General features: G+C 51.8%; 1 protein-coding gene across 2 annotated transcripts in view; it reads right to left on the minus strand.

Moving 5' to 3' along the window:
- SIPA1L3 (signal induced proliferation associated 1 like 3) overlaps positions 1-19,315 on the minus strand; it is a 308,788-nt gene that overhangs the window by 43,974 nt on the left and 245,499 nt on the right. For both annotated transcript variants that reach the window (XM_025368227.1, XM_025368228.1), the window contains exons 13-15: positions 13,000-13,127; positions 4,031-4,149; positions 1,450-1,877 (exon numbers count right to left, since the gene is read on the minus strand). In XM_025368227.1, the coding sequence (XP_025224012.1) occupies positions 1,450-1,877; positions 4,031-4,149; positions 13,000-13,127 (675 nt within the window). The remainder of the gene's footprint in view (positions 1-1,449; positions 1,878-4,030; positions 4,150-12,999; positions 13,128-19,315) is intronic.

Below are 19,315 nucleotides of genomic sequence, written 5' to 3' on the forward strand. Positions count from 1 at the left end.
GCCTCAGCCTCCCGAGTAGCTGGAACTACAGGTGCCCACCACCATGCCTGGCTAATTTTTTTGTATTTCGGTAGAGACGGGGTTTCACCATGTTGGCCAGGATAGTCTTGATCTCCTGATCTCGTGAACTGCCCGCCTCGGACTCCCAAAGTGCTGGGATTACAGGCGTGAGCCACCGCGCCAGGCCAATGCCTGCTCTTTCTCTCTTACTCCTGTCTGCCTCTCTACCAGCAGCTCTCAAAGTGTGGTCTCTGGGACCAGCAGCATCAGCATCTACTGAGAACTTAATGCATATTCTCAGCCAGGCACAGTGGCTTACACCTGTGATCCCAGCACTTTGGGAGGCTGAGGTGGGCGAATCGCTTGAGGTCAGGAGTTGAGACCAGCCTGGCCAACATGGTGAAACCCTGTCTCTACTGAAAATACAAAAATTAGTTGGGCATGGTGGTGGGCACCTGTAATCTCAGCAACTCGGGAGGCCGAGGCAGGAGAATCGCTTGATCCTGGGAGGTGGAGGGTGCAGTGAGCCTGAGACCGCACCACTGTACTCCAGCCTGGTGAACAGAACAAAACTCCGTCTAAAAAACAAACAAAAAACACCAATGCATATTCTCAGGTCTCCCGTTCCGACCTACTGAATCAGAAACTCTGGGTGGGGCCCAGCAGCTGGGCTGAACAAACCTTCAAGGGCTTCTTTGGGGACCATCGCCCTATATTGTAGAGCCTGAAAGGCCAAACCATGACCTTCCAGACCTCCTTGTAGCTGGGATGGCCCCGTGACGCCAGCTGCTGAAGGGGGTTCTGGGAAAGTGCTTGCTTTCTCCATAGGAAGGGAAAGGTGCTTGGAGGCTGCCACCTTTCCCTCTGTTCTCTGCCCCCGACTGCCACTTGCCAGACACCACAGCTCCATCTCAAGGCAGGGAGACATGAGCCAGCATGGTAAAGATGCCGAGCAGGGAGATACAGAGCGCCAATCTTTGAGGCTCTCCATGAGCCGCATCACTAACCTGGCTCTGCCTTCTCTGGACTTCTTGTCAGGGGACTGTTTGTTACACCTCTATTGTTTAAGCCATAGTGGGTCAGGTTTCCTATTGCCTCCAGTCAAATGCACTCTAACAGATACAGTCTGTGACCCTTGAGAAAGCATACAAACTTTTGGTCTCAGCAGAGAGCAAAGAAAAAAGAGACAGAGGGTCAGAGAGAACCAGAGACAGATGAAAACAGAGACAGAAGGCCAGGGGTTTCTTTCCTTCCACCTGGGGTCCCTGAAGGCTGATGGATGGGCAATAAGGCAGAGGTCCATGAGCACCCCAATTCTGTCAGCAACCCAGTGACTAGGCGCAAGCATCCGTGTATTTCTGGGGAGGAGAACCCCACCATCAGGACCCTAGAAGTAGAACTGGCAGAAGTAGAAGGTGGCCAGAACCCAGACTAGGTTCAAGAGCTTACCTGGGCTGCCTCGGTGGGTCTCGGCTGCCCCCTGCCAGTCCCGTGGGGGTGCTGGAGCCGGAGGAGTACAGCTTCGGTCGGTAGCCCTTGCTTTGGCCAGCAACTGTGGGGGCAGGGGAGACCTCCCGCCGCCTGTCTGTGTGGTGGGACCTCCCGGCGGCCTCGCGACCCCCACCACAAAGGCCCATACTTCCAGGGGGCTTGTGTGGCTTGGCGGGCCGTGGAGCCTTGGCCAGGGACATGCAGCTGGGGCTGGAGGTGTAAAGGGTGGTGTCGATGCCACTGTCGCTGGAGCCACCCTTAGAGAGGGGGTCTTGCTCCGGCTCCAGGGGGTCCAGGGGGTCGAACCAGCGGTCGTCACTGTGGCTGCTGGATGCGTTGCTGGAGAGGGTGTTGCTGCTGGAATGACTTGAGTACTGAGGTTCTCCCTGAGGGGCAAGAGAAGCGTGTCATTCCCAGACTCCAGGGCAGGGGCACATCTTCCCTCGCTGGGTCCTCCCTCCGCCTGGGCCTGAACCCTGGGACCAGACAGCTTCAAATCCTGGCTTCTCATCTACTGGCTGTGTTACCTTGGGCAAGTGATTTACCGTCCCTTTGCCTGAGTTTCCACATCTGTACAATGGAGGGTGATAGTAAGCCTCCCTAACGGGACTGCTTGGAGGAACAAATGACATCACGTACAGAACGTGATTCCCACACCTCAGACTCAGAGAATTTAAGACTGAGCTCGGCACCATCTTCCCTGTCTCAGTGACTCCAGCCATGCTTTCAGCTGCCCCTGCCAAGAGCCGTGGACTCACCTTGACCCCGCTTTTGCTCTCACTCACGTCCAGCCCAACAGCAAACCCTGCTGCCTGCGTCCTCAACACAGATCCGGGACCTGTCACTTCCTGCTCCACGGCTCCGCCTGGTCCTGTCCATGCCTGTCCTGTCCTCTCCCCGGGGCCAGTGCAGCAGCCTCCTCCCTGGTCTCTCTGCACCCTCATCCCCATTTATTCCCCATGCGCAGCCAGTGGGAGGCTGGGAACACCTGAGTTACATTATGTCCCCCACCTGTGGCTCCATCTTACTCCAGGCACAAGTGAGAGTTCCCACCACGGCCCACGGGGCTTTGATGCTTGGGTCCCGGTTTCCGACGTCATCTCCCCTCCCTCCTGATCATGTTGCTGCGGCCATGGTGGCCCCCTTGCTGTTCTCTGAACACACTGGGCACTCCCCCTCAGGGCCTCTGCACCTGCTGCTCCCTCTGCCTGCAATGCTCTTCCCTGAGGGATCTTTGTGGGCTGCTCCTTCCTTCACTCCAGGTTTCTGCTCAAAGGTCACCCCCTCAAAGGCCCTCTCTGACCACGTCATCCTCGAGCTGCAGTGCTTGTTACTCTCTCCCTTGGACTGTGCGTTTTCTTTTCTTTCTTTCTTTCTTTTTTTTTTTTTGAGATGGAGTCTCGCTTTGTCGTCCAGGCTGGAGTGCAGTGGTGCAATCTCGGCTTACTGCAGCCTCCGCTTCCTGGGTTCAAGCTATTCTCATGCCTCAGCCTTCCAAGGAGCTGGGATTACAGGTGCCTGCCACCACACCTGGCTAATTTTTGTATTTTTAGTAGAGATGGGGTTTTATTAGGTTGCCCAGGCTGGTCTCGAACTCCTGACTGCAGGTGATCTGTCCGCCTTGGCCTCCCAAAGTGCTGGGATTACAGGCGTGAGCCACCACGCCCAGCCCGCGCTTTTTCTTATACAACAGATCTGTTTATCTTCTTACTGCTTGCTGCCCCCACTGGGAAGTCAGCTTCCTGAGGACAGGGCTGGTCTGTCCTCTTCATCATCATGGTCCCAATGCCTGGAGTGTTGTAAGGGCTTGTCAAACACCCACTGAATGAATGGATACAAAGAGATTGCCAAGAGCCCCTGTAAACCATCTACTCCTCCTGGACACACAGGACTACATTTCCCAGCCTTCCTGGGACATGTAAGACTACATTTCCCAGCCTTCCTGGGACATGTAAGACTACATTTCCCAGCCTCCCTTGCAGTTAGGTGTGGCCACATGATGGAATGGAAGTGATTCATGCCATTTCCAGGCCTGGGCTAAAAAACACCTCCCACATGATCTTTTCTCTCACTCACCTCCACTGCTGGAAAGATGCAGGGACCTAGCAGAGGGCTTGGAACCTCTGCGGAAGAGCAGAGCCACAAGAGGGAGGGAGCCCGGGCTCTGAATCACCATGTGGATGGTGGGTAGATGCTCACTGAATACCTGCACTGTGCTGTTACAGGAGAGGGAAATCCACTTCTACTGTATGAGGTCACTGAGATTCGGGGCTGTCTGTTACAGCAGCTGATTTACCATGACTGATGGAACAAAGAGGAAACTGCAGCTCGAGGAGGTAAGAGATTTGCCTAAGATGACTGCTGATGAGGGCTGGAGCCAGAATGTGAACCTGGTTGTTTCCAACTCCAGACCAAGTATTCAACTCCTCTGCTGAGTGGAAGGTGGCAGAGGTGGAGGATGTGCCCAAGTATGAAGCTCCCAGGCCACACCCAGGTAGGCCTGGCTCCCCCAGTGGGGCAGGGTGGTGCCCAGACTCACTTTGGAATGCCTGTTGGGGGAATCTTTGCCTGCTGCATCCTGCCTGGACGGGTGCTTGTTCCCGCTGCTTCCGGCTATGGCTGAGAGCCTGGCCTGGGCGGGCACATGCCACAAAGGCTCTGTAGGAAAACAGGAGACACACCAGTGGTTAGGAGTGACTCAGGCCAGGGCCTAAAGAATCCGGCCCCTCTGCCAGCCTGTCTGCTCACCCAGGGCATGACCCCATCAATTTATGCCTTGGAGTTCAACACTCAGTAACAGAGAATACATCTCAGCACATACTATGTGCCAGACACCGTTCTGAGAGCCTCACTGAAGCCGTACAATATCCCATTTCCCTCCATCCCTGTCACCCAGGCTAAAGTGCAATGGCATGATCATAGCTCACTATAACCTCGAACTCCTGGGTTGAAGCCATCCTCCCGCTTCAGCCTCCCAAGTAGCTAGGACTACAGGTGTGCATCACCATGCTTGGCTAATTTTTTTTTTTTTTTTTGAGGTCTTGCTACAGCATCCAGGGTGGTCTTGAACTCCTGGCCTCAAGTGATCCTCCTGCCTCAGCCTCCCAAAGTGCTGGGATGATAGTGGGATGATAGGTGTGAGCCACCATGCCTGGCCTCCTTCACCCATTTTTCTATGAGTTTGACTATCTTTTTTTTTTTTTTTTTGAGATGGGGTCTCGCTCTGTTGCCCAGGCTGGAGTGCAGTGGTGTGAGCTCACTGCAACCTCCACCGCCCAGGGTTCAAGTGATTCTCCTGTCTCAGCCTCCCAAGTAGCTGGAATTACAGGCGAGCACCACCACGCTCAGCTCATTGTTTTGTATTTTTAGCAGAGACAGGGTTTCATCATATTGGCCAGGCTGGTCTCGAACTCCTGACCTCGTGATCCACCTGCCTTGGCAATTCTTTACATATGCAAGGTAGTAATCCTTTGTTGGTTATATGTACATAATTTTTTTTTTTTTTTTTGGATATAGAGTCTTGCTCTGGCACCCAGGCTAGAGCGCAGTGGTGTGATCTTGGCTCACTGCAACCTCCTGGGTCAAGCGATTCTCCTGCCTCAGCCTCCCGAGTAGCTGGGATTACAGGCACTGGCCACCAAGCCCAGCTAATTTTTGTATTTTTAGTAGAGACGGGGTTTCACTATCTTGGCCAGGCTGGTCTCGAATTCCTGACCTTGTGATCCACCCATCTCCGTCTCCCAAAGTGCTGCGATTACAGGTGTGAGCCACTGTGCCTGGCCCATAACTTTAAAAAAAAAAAAAAAAGGAATCATAATAAACACTGTCCTACAACTTAATTTTTCACTTTGTAATATATCTATATTTGCTTTTCTCTTTATATCTTCACCATAGGTCTTCACATAATTGAACGTGATGTTACCCTAAGAGTATTGCATCAAGTGAATATACATCAATGACCTGCCAGTTTCCTACTGATGGATATTTACATTAGCTTCAACAGTCTTGCAATGGCCTTCCCTCTACATGCGACTTTGAGCAAGTGTAGGATTGTGTGTGGGACAGAGAGTTCTACTGGTGGAATTGCTGGTCCAAAGGTGAAGCGGGTTTAAGAGTAGTGGCTGCTGTGGATGTCAGGCAGGGCGCAGTGGCTCACGCCTGTAATCCCAGCACTTTAGGAGGCTGAGGCGGGTAAATCATGAGGTCAAGAGTTTGAGACCATCCTGTCCAACATGGTGAAAGCCCATCTCTACTTAAAAAAAAAAAAAAAAAAAAAAAAAAAAAACCAAAAAAAAATTGCTGGGCGTGGTGGTGTGCACCTGTAGTCCCAGCTACTCAGGAGGCTGAGGCAAAAGAATCGCTTGAACCTGGGAGGAGGAGGCTGCAGTGAGCCGAGATCGCGCCCCTGTACTCCAGCCTGGCGACTGAGCAAGACTCTGTTTCAAAAAAAAAAAGAGTAGCAGCTGCTGTGGATGTCAACTGGTTTAACCTCTCCAGCCTAGTCAGTATGCCTGAACCGAGTATCTTGATGACCTTAAAAAAAATAATTGGCCAGGCGCCAAAATACAGGCTCATGCCTGTAATAACAACACTTTGGGAGGCCAAGGTCAGGGGATCATTTGAGGTCAGGAGTTCAGCACCAGCCTGACCAACATGGTGAAACCCTGTCTCTCCTAAAAATATAAAAAAATTAGCTGGATGTGATGGCACATGCCTGTAGTCCCAGCTACTTGGGAGGCTGAGGCAGGAGAATCACTTGAATCTGGGAGGCGGAGGTTGCAATGAGCCGAGATTGTGCCACTGCACTCCAGCTTGGGCAACAGAGCAAGACTCTGCCTCAAAAAAAAAAAAAAAAAAAAATATATATATATAGAGACCACCCCCAGTGGAGGGCATTTAGATATTATCTACGGAAATTACAAATGCACTAACTGAGAAGCTGAACGCTGGTGGTTTAACCCCAAAGCTGACTTTTGATCGCTACGGTATTCAAGATCATTAACATAATGATAATTCCCATTAAGTGCGTGTTCTGTGTCAGGCGCTATCGTAAGCATTCTGCATATATCACCCTGATGTATCCTCCCAGTACCACTGTGAAGTGCGTATCAGGAGCATCTCCAATAGATGTGGAACAAGCCTCGGGGAAGTTAAGCAGCTGGTCCAAGGTCACACAGTAGGAAAGGGCCAGGCAGGACGTGGGGCTCAGGTTGGCCTGGTTTAGCGCCTGTGCTGTCAAGCCCTGCCTCCTTCCTGGGTTTCACCAACAACAGCAATGCTGGCAGTGGTAGAGAGTGAGTGCCCAGTAGGAGGAGGCCTTGTTCTAATGATGGGCCATGGACTTGGCCGGCATTATCTCACTGGACACCCCCCAAACTGCCCTGGAAGGAGAGACACCTAGGATGTCCACTACAGGAGTGGGACCTGAGGCTAACGGGGAGGAGGTCACTGCTGAGGCCACACACCAAGCACATGCCCGACTCAGAACTGCCCACCAGGCCCTGTGGGACCCCTGAGCCCACAACCACAACACTGCCACCTCCAGTGCAAGCCCAGGGTACTCTCGGGCCCAGGTTCCTGCTGGGGAAGGTGGCCTGGGTGACCGGGCAGAGCACTCAGGGCCACTGCAGAGAATGACCTGGCTGGACGTCGTCTAGTCTCAGTTGAGGGTGTCACTGCCTGTGTGGCTTTCACTGGGGAACCATGGATGCGAGAAAGTGGGGAGGCTGGCCTCTTTGTCCACCTGCCCTGCCTCCGTTGATGGTTTACCTCTTTGGGACATCTTTATATGCCCAGAAGGTGCTGGTTCCCTGGGAGGCAGGCAGTCACGCTGGGAAACCACATTTATACAGAGCAGAGCCCATGGCAGTCACATCCGGCCTCAAAAACCACAGACAACTCCAGCGCTCTGCCTCTGGGCTGACCTCTGCCCCTGACTTGAGACTCGAACTCAGATGCCCTGCAGCATCTCCACTTGGGTATCTGTCGGGCACTCTCACCGAACATGGCTAAGGCCAAGGTCAAGGGCTGTACCTTCCCCCAAACCTGCGTCTCCCACGGTTTTCCTGCTCAGTTCATGACTTCTCCTTTCAGCTGCTGTGGCCAAAACCCCTGTGGCATCCTTGACTTCTCTCATGCCCACAACTAGGCATCATCAGGAAATTTGGTTAACGCTGCCTTTAAAATACTATATCCAGAACCGCGTATCTCCCCCTTCCTCTGTCCCTACCTGGTCCTGCTCTCACCCCACCTGACAGTAATCTGTAGCCAGGGGGGCCCTGGGAACACCTGAGTCAGATCCTGCCCCTCCTCTGCACAGAAGACTGAGACCTGCGGCTCCTGTCCCACTCTCAGTACAGGACAATGGCCTCCCTGTGGCCCATGAGGCTCCACATACTCTGCCCCTGTTCCCTCCCTGACACATGGGCCTCGTCGCCACCACCTCAGGGTCTCCGACTAGCTGTTCACTTTCCCTGGAATGTTCTCATTCCCACTGACTTCTTCGCATTGTTCCAGCCTCACCTGAAATGTGATTTGCTCAGAGATGCCCCCCAAACCCTGTCAATGTCTTTCTGCAGGCTATGACAGTTTCCACTTTTTTGTTTGTTTGTTTGAGACAGAGACTTGCTCTGTTGCCCAGGCTGGAGTGCAGCAGCACAATCTCGGCTCACTGCAACCTCCGCCTCCCGGGTTCAAGTGATTCTCCTGCCTCAGCCTCCTGAGTAGCTGGGATTACAGGCACCTGCCACCCCATCCAGCGAATTTTTGTATTTTTAGTAGAGACGGGGTTTCACCATGTTGGCCAGGCTGCTCTCGAACTCCGGACCTCAAGTGATCCTCCCGCCTTGGCCTCCCAAAGTGCTGGGATTACAGGCGTGAGCCACCACGCCCGGCCTAGTTTCCACATTACACTCAGCATTACTGTTGATGTTTCATCATCATCGTGTCCCTGTTATTATCCAATTCTCCCACCAGACTGTCAGCTCCAAGAAGACAGAAAACATGCCTGCTGGGCTCACCCGGTATCCCTGGCGCCTAGCCTGGTGGCATCATCAGTTGAATGCATGCACAGGTGGAAGGCCAGCTTCCTCGCCATCCTGGCTGCCCCTGTATTCTCCTGCCCCAGCTCTGCCCTCAGCAGGCCCTGATCCTGATTCTCTGGATCAGCCCTCAGTGACCTGCTGGCCTTCCTACCGCAACCTCGACATGCTGGGCAGGGGACAGCGTGAGAGATATGCTAAAACCCTGGGCCAGGCACAGTCTCAGGGCAGCCAGTGACCCTGGAGGCACCTTCCCAACCTGGGTGCTCTGAGGCCTGGGAAACGCTCACACTCTGTGGGTAAGGGGTTGCGGGTGGAGCTTACGGGGGGGGTCCTGGGACCCAACAGGGCTCCGTTCATATCCCGCTTAGTGACCTGGGACAAGTGACAACCTTTCTGTGCCTCATCGTCCTCCTCTCTGACCAGGGGCAGTCGCAGTGCCTACTCTGGCGCGTTCCTGAGACGACTAAACACAAACGCATGTGCAGCGCTGCACACCGGACAGTCCACAAAACCGTGCGGCTGTTATTAGGATGGCTCGCTCCATCGGGGCTGGGCAAACCCCCACATTTGCTGCGAAGCCTGATCCTTGCCATCTGTAGTGAACTACCTTTTTTTTTTTTTTTTTTTTTTTGAGACAGGGTGTTGCTCTGTCGCCCAGGCTACAGTGTAGTGGATCACGGCTCACCGCAGCCTCAAGCTGCAGCCATCCTTACCCCTCAGTCTCTTGAGCAGCTGGGACCATAGGTGCGCACTGCCACACCTAGCTATTTTTTTTTTTTGTAGAGGCAGAGTCCCGCTAGTTTGCCCAGGCTGGTTTCGAACTTCTAGCCTCAAGCAATCCTCCCACCTCAGCTTCTCAAAGTGCTAGGATTATAAGTGTGAGCCATTGTGCCCGACCTTTTTTCTGGGTCTTGAATACATTCTAGACCTCACAATGATTTCTTTTTTTATTTTTTAAACGGAGTCCTAGTCTGTCTCCGAGGAATGCAATGCGCGGTCTCAGCTCACTGCAGCCTCTATCTCCTGGGTTCAAGCGATTCTCCTGCCTCAGCCCCCTGAGTAGCTGGGATTACAGGTGCATGCCAGCTAATTTTTGTATTTTTGGTAAAGGTGGGGTTTCATTATGTTGGTCAGGCTGGTCTTGAACTCCTGACCTCAAGTGATCCACCTGCCTCTGCCTCCTAAAGTGCTGGGATTATAGGCGTGAGCCACCATGCCCGGCCTCACGATGATTTCTAAACAGATTTCCCTGATCTGTGTGGGCGTGTGTGTGTGGCAGCAGCAACTTTAGGAGTCAACTATAACAAGGTCAAGGAAGTGAGTGGGGAGCCAAGCTCCAGGAGACGGAAGAGGGAAGGGAAGGGCAACAGTGAGTTTCTTATCTGGGGCCCATGGTGTATGTGGGAAACATTTCCTCCCCATTTTGTACTTTGGTGTGTAATAAAATAGCCAAGCAACACTTTTCTCTTTTTCTGAACTTGGTGAGGAAAAAGGAAAAAAGGGATCCAAATCTATCTGTCTTGGAGCAAAGATGACAGAATTAGGGGCAGTGACAGGCATGATTAAGTGTGCTGAGGACAGGAGCAAACCACGCACGCCCTGGAGGCAGCAAAGAGGCTGAGGCCCCAGCAGTTCCACCTGCTTCCCTGAAGCCCAACCACTGTCTCTGGTTTGTTTTTTGTTTTTTTTTTGAGACAGAGTTTCTCTCTCGTTACCCAGGCTGGAGTGCAATGGCATGATCTCAGCTCACTGCAACCTCTGCCTCCCTGGTTCAAGTGATTCTCCTGCCTAAGCCTCCCGAGTAGCTGGGATTACAGGCATGCACCATCACACCTGGCTAATTTTTGTATTTTTAGTAGAGATGGGCTTTCACCAAGTTGGCCAGGCTGGTCTCGAACTCCCGACCTCAGGTGATCCACGCCCCCCTCGGCCTTCCAAAGTGCTGGGATTATAGGTGTGACATTGTCTCTGGTTTAAGAGAACCATGGGCTGAGACACTAAGGAATTCTCCAGGCCACGAATCTTGGGGCATGCAGCCTCTTCCATACCCCACAGCAGCTGGGAGAGCTGGTGTGCTGATAGGGTCAGCTCTGCCAGCTGCCTGGAAATTCTCAAACACTCCCTAAGAGGACATCTCCACCCCTCCCACTCTGATGTCACCGCTTTCTAACATTGCTTATTTGTTTGCTTCCTTCTGAATCCATCTTGCCCATTCAACTGCTGGTTCTCAGACTTCAAAGGGGCTACAGGTTTGTTCTATGGAATTATGTTTAAAATATTCATCTGAGTAGTTCACAACTTGATTAATAATGGGGAAGAAACATTGAGAAGATGCTCAATCTCAGCAGTCTTCAGAAAAACGCAAATTACAAACACAATGTCACCCAGGTGCGGTGGCTCGTGCCTGTAATCCCAGCACCACTTTGGGAGGCCGAGGTAGGAGGATCACTTGAGCCCAGGAGTTCGAGACCAGCCTGGGCAACTTGGCAAGACCTTGTCTCTACAAAAAATGTTTTAAAAAAATAATAAATAAAACCACAATGTGATGGCACCACCTGCCCATTGGAATAAATGAAACACAGAGGCTGGTGAGGGCATAGAGCAACTAGAACTCTCACATGTTGCTAGACAGAGTATAAGATGCTTTGTCATTTTGGGAAACAGTTTGGCACGTTCTTATAAAGTTAAACATACTGGCCCTGTGCGGTGGCTCACACCTGTAATCTCAGCACTTTGGGAGGCTGAGGCGGGTGGATCACTTGAGGTCAGGAGTTCAAGACCAGCCTGGGCAACATGTTGAAACCCTGTCTCTATTAAAAATACAAAATTAGACGGGAGTGGTGGCGCATGCCTGTGGTTTCAGCTACTCGGGAGGCTGAGGCAGGAGAATCGCTTGAGCCTGGGAGGCGGAGGTTGCAGTGAGCTGAGACTGCGCCATCGCACTCCAGCTTGGGCAACAGAGTGAGACTCTGTCTCAAAAAAATAAATAATAATACAATACAATAAAATAAAAAAGTTAAACATATGACCTAGAAATTTCACTCCCAGGTGTATACCCTACAGAAATGTGAGCATATGTTCATCAAAAGACAGGCACAAGAATGTTCCTAGCAATACTGCTCTAGGCAGTCCCAACTGTAAACAACCCAAATGTCTATCAACACCAGGATGTGGCAATACATTGTGGCTCATTCAGACAACCGGGGATACCGCTCAGATACTGCGATACACTGTGCATTCACAGGGCTGGCTGTCACCAGTGTAACACTGAGTGACAGAAACCAGACACACATACACAAAATAGACACAGTGTGATTCTGTATTCCATGAAATCCAAAACCAGGCAAAGCTCAGGCTATGAGAAGTAGGACAGGGTTCCTTTGGGGATACTAACTGGGAGGGGAATGGGCGTTTGGGGAGGCTAGCCATGTTCTGTTTCCTGCCTGGGTGTGTCCACTCTGCGATAGATTATCAGGCTGTGCACTCATCATGTGGACTCTTCTCTTTTCTTTTTTTGAGACAGAGTCTTGCTCTGTCGCTCAGGCTGGAGTGCATCAATCTCGGCTCAATGCAACCTCTACCTCCTAGGTTCAAGCAATTCTCCTGCCTCAGCCTCCCCAGTAGCTGGGATTACAGGCACGTACCACCACACCTGGCTAATTTTTGTATTTTTAGTAGAGACAGGGTTTCACCATGTTGGTCAGGCTGGCCTCGAACTCCTGACCTCAAATGATCCACCTGCCTTGGCCTGGCCTCTTTTTTTATGAGAAAGTCTTGCTTTGTCACCCAGGCTGGAGTGCAGTGGCACGATCTCGGCTCACTGCAACCTCCGCCTCCCAGGTTCAAGCGATTCTCCTGCCTCAGCCTCCCGAGTAGCTGGGACTACAAGCATGTGCAACCATGCCCGGGTAGTTTTTGTATTTTCAGTAGAGATAGGGTTTCACCGTGTTGGCCAGGCTGGTCTCGAACTGCTGACCTCAGATGATTCTCCCACCTCGGCCTCCTAAAGCGCTGGGATTATAGGCGTGAGCCCCTGCGCCCAGCCATGTGGGTTCTTAACATGTGCCGTATGTCCATAAAAGTTGAAAACAACATAGGAGGGTTTATGTAATGAAAAGCCACAGGACGCAGTCAGTCCTGCTCCTGAGAGCACCATGCTTAATCTTTTTCAGCTACCTTCCCTGGTGGCTCCCAGCTCTGTGTCACACAGCTGCACGCCGGCTCTGGCCTTATCAGCGGGAGCAGACGCAACCTGCCGATGCCTCGTCTGGACGGATAAGGATCTCGCTCCCTGGTTCCGCTGCTCTCCTGGGTGCCCTCTCTAGTCTTACACGTGGCGCTTACAGCTTTCTTTCATGTTTTATCTGTCACTGACAGGAGGGGGAGTGTCGCCTGTCAAGCTCTAAGTAAGAGGTCCTGTGGAGTGAGGTGGGCGGGTGGGCACAGTAGCTGGTGGGGGCCCTACCTGGCTTCTGGCGTTCCATGGTGCTCTCCTGGCTTGTCAGGCCGCCGGAAGAGGAGTCGCCGCTGGACGTCCCATCGTGGCTGAAGTGGGGATCAAGAGATAGCAGGGGGTGTGGGGCAGCCGTGTACCTGCAGGGGACGAGAGGAGACGTGCCCAGGGTGAAAGACCAGCCTGTGTCGAAAACCACCTGAGCCTCAGCCTTGCTTGCCAGTGGGGTTTTAGACACATGGGAGGCTCCGCCGTGGATGACAGAGAGAAAGCTGTTAGCAAGGCTGGATGAGTAAGCCTGGAAACGTGCTATTAGCTGCGGGTCCAGGATGAGAGTCTCACCTGGGAAGCCTGCCAGGGAGCTGGTGGTGGTGGGGCAAGGCGGGTTCCTCGGGGAAGGAGGGGGCAGAGGCCGCTTGGGCCGACAGCCCTACCCCTGGGATCCTCTCAGGGGTCCTGTTTTCTGGCTGTGACATGGGGTGAACGTCCCCAGCAGCTACTGCCCCAGGCTTATCTCGGGCTGCCTTGCTCTCTGATGGAGACAGCAGGCTAGGGAAGCACTCATGGGTGCAGCAGGCCCTGAGTTGGGCAACTGGGGCTTCAGACCTCACCATGGCCTCTTGCTTAGACAGATGCAGCCACTTCCTAGCCCCGAGCCTCAGTTTCCTTAGCTGTCAAGAGGCAATAACAGTAAGCCCTTCTCAGGACTGAAGGATGCCCCATCATGCCCAGTGTTTAGCCATGGGCTGACTCCTGACACATGGTAACTTGGGACACCTGGCTGATGGGCTAGAACTCTGCCTGTTCTACCATGGTCAGCTCACGAGGTAACATTTTCTACCTCATAGGGTTGGGGAATGGATGGAATAAAGTTATCCCCTAGACAGAGGTCCTCCTGGAGGCCGGCTTCACACACTCACAGGCAAGGCTAGGATTTAAGGGAGGTGGTGGTAGAAGGCTCTCACTGTGCCCTCATGTCCCAGTGGCATTCTTTTTTTTTTTTTTGAAACGGGGTCTCACTCTGTCAACCAGGCTGGAGTGCAGTGGCATAATCTCAGCTCACTGCAACCCCTGCCTCCCAGCTCAAGCGATCCTCCCAACTCAGCCTCCTGAGTAGCTGGTACTATAGGTGCATGTTACCATGCCCGGCTAAGTTTTAGTATTTTTTGTAGAGATGGGTTTCACTATGTTGCCCAGGCTGGTCTCGAACTCCTGGGCCCAAGCTATCTGCCTACTTCAGCTTCCCAAAGCGCTGGGACTACAGGTGTGAGCCACCACGCCCAGCCCCAGCGGCCCTGTCTACAACCATGGGGTGAATCTTGTGGACACTTCCTAATGTCCAGTCCTCCCTGGATCACGGTCGGTTGTGGTAGAAAGTCTTCTCCCTGGCCGGGCGCGGTGGCTCAAGCCTGTAATCCCAGCACTTTGGGAGGCCGAGACGGGTGGATCACGAGGTCAGGAGATCGAGACCATCCTGGCTAACCGGGTGAAACCCCGTCTCTAGTAAAAAAATACAAAAAAATAGCCGGGCGAGGTGGCGAGCGTCTGTAGTCCCAGCTACTTGGGAGGCTGAGGCAGGAGAACGGCGTAAACCCGGGAGGCGGAGCTTGCAGTGAGCCTAGATCCGGCCACTGCACTCCAGGCTGGGCGACAGAGCGAGACTCCGTCTCAAAAAAAAAAAAAAAAAAAAGAAAGAAAGTCTTCTCCCTGCCTCAGGTTGGTTCAGAGACAGGCCTGTGACACAATTTTGACTGATGAGACATGAAGGGAGGTCAGAGTTATTAAGACGCCCACAAAACATTTCCAGTTCTCCACTTCCAAGCAGGTGGCAGGACACACTTCCGGGTCCCTTGAGACTGGCTGAATGGAGTTATGTGACCAGCGCTCGTAGCTGAGCTGTCAGGGAAATGACTGGGAGTTGCTGGCTGCCTGGGGAGCCTGGGTCCTGAGAGGTCCCTGCCAACCAGCAGTGGAACTGAGGAGGGGCCGAGAAATAAACTTTGCTGATTTAAGCCACAGAGACTTTCAGGTGTCTGTTACCCAGCACCGTCTGACTGAAACGGGGTAAGTCTGCCCAGAGGCTTCTGGGAAATCTCCTTGCTCCTAAGAGGGATGACAAGAAAAGATGGCCTCTCTTTGCCCTCCAGATGCTGCTGAGTCCCGACTTAACATCACAAGCTGCGGCTGCCCTCTTGCTACCAGCCTGCAGGTGAGGCCCACTCTGATGGTGGAAGAGATGAGGCAGAAGGAATCTGGCCCTTGATAATGTGGTCAAGAAGCTGGGTTCACCCTCCCTGGAACCTGCCCTGCTCCTGAACTTCCTTTTCTGTGAGATAACAAATTCCTACAATGTTTGAGCCAAAGTTTGGTTGCTTCAGCCAGAAGTACCTCACTGACACAGGCCGTGTGCTCTGGGGGAGTTACTGAGCCTCCATTAGTAATGTTGATATTAGCCAGGCGTGGTGGCTCACGCCTGTAATCCCAGCACTTTGGGAGGTCAAGGCAGGTGGATCACTAGAGCTCAGGAGTTCGAGACCAGCCTGGCCAATATGGCAAAACCCCGTCTCTACTAAAAATACAAAAATTAGCCAGGTGTGGTGGTGTGTGCCTGTGATGTCCCAGGTACTTGGGAGGCTGAGGCAGGAGAATCACTTGAACCCGGGAGGTGGAGGTTGCAGGTTGCAATGAGCCAAGATTGTGCCACTGTGCTCCAGCCTGGACGACAGAATGAGAGTCCATTTCAAAAAAAAAAAAAAAACCAACAAAAAAAAGTGTTGATATTGCAATTCCCTGGTTGGCTCCTGGCACCTGTACTTTCAACTTGGGAGGATCTGGCAGGGGGAGGGGGAGGTCATAAACTGGGATCCCCGAAGATGCCAAAGAGAAAGTAATTGACTTATTCAGGGTCATCCTGCCAGCTCAAAGCCAGGACTGTCTCTACAGAGACCCTGCTCTAACCCCCTGGCTTCAACGCCCTGAGCACAGTAGAGGGGTGTTTCAAGGAGCACTGCACTCTCTGAAAACTCAACTCTACTCACTTGCCAGGAAAAAACACACCATCCTCCTTGCCTTCAACCAGACCTTGACCTCTGACACTTCCAGGAGAGGAAGACAGAGCCCAAACACAGGATGTACAAAACGTGAATTCTTACTTTTCTCAAAGTCTGAGGGCCCAGCTTCCAGCAATCAAAGGGATTTTACAAAAGCAACTTTGACTATAAGCAATCTTCACCTTACTAGCTGACTTCACACGTGGCTAGCTGCCTGGTAAAATGTGGCTCCATCCTTGCTGGAGATCGGAGTGTTGATGCACTTACTCAGTTTTCCCAAAAAGTCACTGTGAAATCCTTGGCACTCAGGAAAAATGGCTAGGATGAGCCCGGGGAGAGCGGAAAGTCTGAGTGGCAGACGCTGCAGGCTGCTCCCCATGACTAGCCTCTCCTTCCTCCTTGGTAACAGAATCCCAACTGTATCTGGGGCAGCAATGAGACTGGATCACCAGACTACATGTCCCAGGATCCCTTGCAGCTCTGGCCAATGAGATAAAAGTGGAGGCGCCACACGTGACTTCCAGCCTCGAAGCCTCCTCACCAGTGTGCTGCGGGTACCTTTGCCTCACCACCTCCTCAAGGCTACAGCTTGAACAGCCACCTTGAACCAGGAGGCAAAAGGCCAAGGACAGCGATACATCAAGGAGGAGGGGCCTGGTTTCCCGTCAATGTGGGGAAAGAAACAATCTTGTCAGAACCACTATTTTGTATACTATGCAGCTAAACCTAATCGATAGACCCTCCTCTTTCGTCAGGCATATTTGACCTTGTTTCATCTCTCAGCTCTTCTCCCCAATCAGACAACCTGTACTTTATCCAACCATGTACTTCTCTTGCTAACAAGACTTTTGGTTTTTTGAGACGGAGTCTTGCCCTTTTGCTTAGGTTGGAGGGCAGCAGTGACGCGAACTTCCGCTTCCAGGGTTCAAGCGATATTCTCTTGCCTCAGCCTCCCAAGGGAAGACAGGCACGCGCCAAGATGCCAAGCTGTTTTTTGTATTTTTAGTAGAGATGGGGTTTCACCATATTGGCCAGGCTGGTCTCACTCCTCAAGTGATCTGCCTGCAACTGCCCACCTCGGCTTCCCAAAGTGCTGGGATTATAGGTGTGAGCCACTGTGCCCCACCCAACTAACAAGACTTTTTATCATCCCAATGCAAACTGACCTGTGTTGGCCATTCATTGGGATGCTGAACATATCCCATTTGGGACCATGTCTATCACTGTCCAATTTTGGTCAAACTGATTGGAAATCGGGACATCCCAGCATCTCATCACATACAGCTCTGGGGAAACATCTCTGGCAGTACAGAAGATAAAATTGCTGTCTTTAACCTCATCTGAGTAATTTTAAAGTAATTATCTCTTCCTGGAAGATAACTCACTTTATAGATAAAGGGTTTGGGGTTTTGGGAGGAGCTGACTAGCTGTGGTTTCAGGTGTCTCCACGCAGAAGCTGGAGGTACTAACCCTGGGGAGGCACCTTACGGGGAGCAGGGTTGGGCTATGGGATGCTGGCTTGAGCTTCCCTTTTGGCCACAGAGGAAAGCACCAAGATAGACAGGACTGTGGGCAGGAGCCTCACAGAGCAGAGCTCCCGCCTGCTCTGTCAGTCTCACACACCAACCGATGGAACAATAGACAGGTAAATGACAGGATGCCTGGGCAAAATGATGGTCAGATGATGTAGCCTTGTTGGCTGCCACCCCAGCAGTCATCACCTTCTCTGTTCCTGCTTGCCCAGATTCCACTCTGGCAGCCAGCCCTCTGTCAACGTGACTTGAGTAAATCCTGACAGTTAACACAGCCACAGAGGTGCAAAGTAACCTTGCCAGGGGTTGAGGGGTGGGCAAGTGATCCAGTTCCTTCCTTCCTTTTTTTTTTTTTTTTTTTTTTGAGACAGAGTCTTGTTCTGTCACCCAGGCTAGAGTGCAGTGGCATGATCTCAGCTCACTGCAACCTCCACCTCCCGGGTTCAAGTGATTCTCCTGCCTCAGCCTCCTGAGTAGCTAGGACTACAGGCACCTGCCACCGCGCCCAGGCTAACTTTTGTATTTTTAGTACAGACGGGGTTTCACCATCTTGGCCAGGCTGGTCTCAAACTCCTGACCTCGTGATCCACCCACCTTGGCCTCCCAAAGTGCTGGGATTACAGGCTTGAGCCACGGAGCCCAGCCCCTTCCCTCTTAATTAATTAATTATTTTGGGACAGAGTCTCAGTCTGTCACCCAGGCTGGAGTGCAATGTTGCACACCTGGCTCACTGAAGCCTTGACAGCCTGGACCCAAGCAATCCTCCCACCTCAGCCTCCCAAAGTGCTGTCAGGGTCAGCCCTCTGGAACCATAGTCCTGGGTTCTCATCTTGGCTCTGTTACATCATGGCAGAGTGACCTTAGCCAAGTGAATTCACCTCACTGAGCTATAGTTTTCCCTCCGTAAAATGAGGGTAATTAAACTACCCACCTCAAGGAGTTGCTGGGAGGAGTCGCTGAGATCATGAATAGAGATCAATGGAACTCAGAAACAGATCCACACAAAGATATCCAATTAATTCTGCACTCCCCCATTTTTGCCTTAAGGAACAAAAGCACTTTTTGCCTTAAGGAACAAAAGCAGTACAGTGGACTGGGGGGTAACCTTTTCAATAAATAACGCTGGAGTAAATCAGACAACCATAGGCAATCAAGGAACCTCAACCTAAACCTCTCACCTTATACAAAAATAAAAACAAACTCAAAATGGATCATGGACTTAAATGTATATGTGCTGCCGAAGCGAGCACCTGGACTTAAATGTAAAACAGTAAAACTTCCAGAAAAAAACATGAGAAAATCTTTAGGACCTAGCACTGAGCAGAATTCTTAGACAACACCAAAAACCTGATCCATAAAATTAAAAAAAAAAAAAAAAAAAAAGAAGATAATTTGAGCCTTATCAAAATAAAAAAACTTACGCCGGGTGTGGTGGCTCATGCCTGTAATCCCAGCACTTTGGGAGGCCAAGGCAGGAGGATCACTTTAGCCCAGGAGTTTGAGACCAGCCTGGCCAACATGGCGAAACCCTGTCTCTACTAAAAATACAAAAACTAGCTGGAAGGGTTGTGTGTACCTGTAATCCCAGCTTCATGGGAGGTTGAGGCATGAGAATTGCTTGAACCTGGGAGGCAGAAGTTGCAGTGAGCCGAGATGGCACCAATGCACTCCAGCCTGGGCAACAGAGCAAGACTTCGTCTCAAAAAATAAATAACTAAATGCATAAAAATAAAAAATAAAATAAAA

This window comes from Theropithecus gelada, chromosome 19, assembly GCF_003255815.1.
Source record: "Theropithecus gelada isolate Dixy chromosome 19, Tgel_1.0, whole genome shotgun sequence".
Lineage (NCBI taxonomy): Eukaryota > Metazoa > Chordata > Mammalia > Primates > Cercopithecidae > Theropithecus > Theropithecus gelada.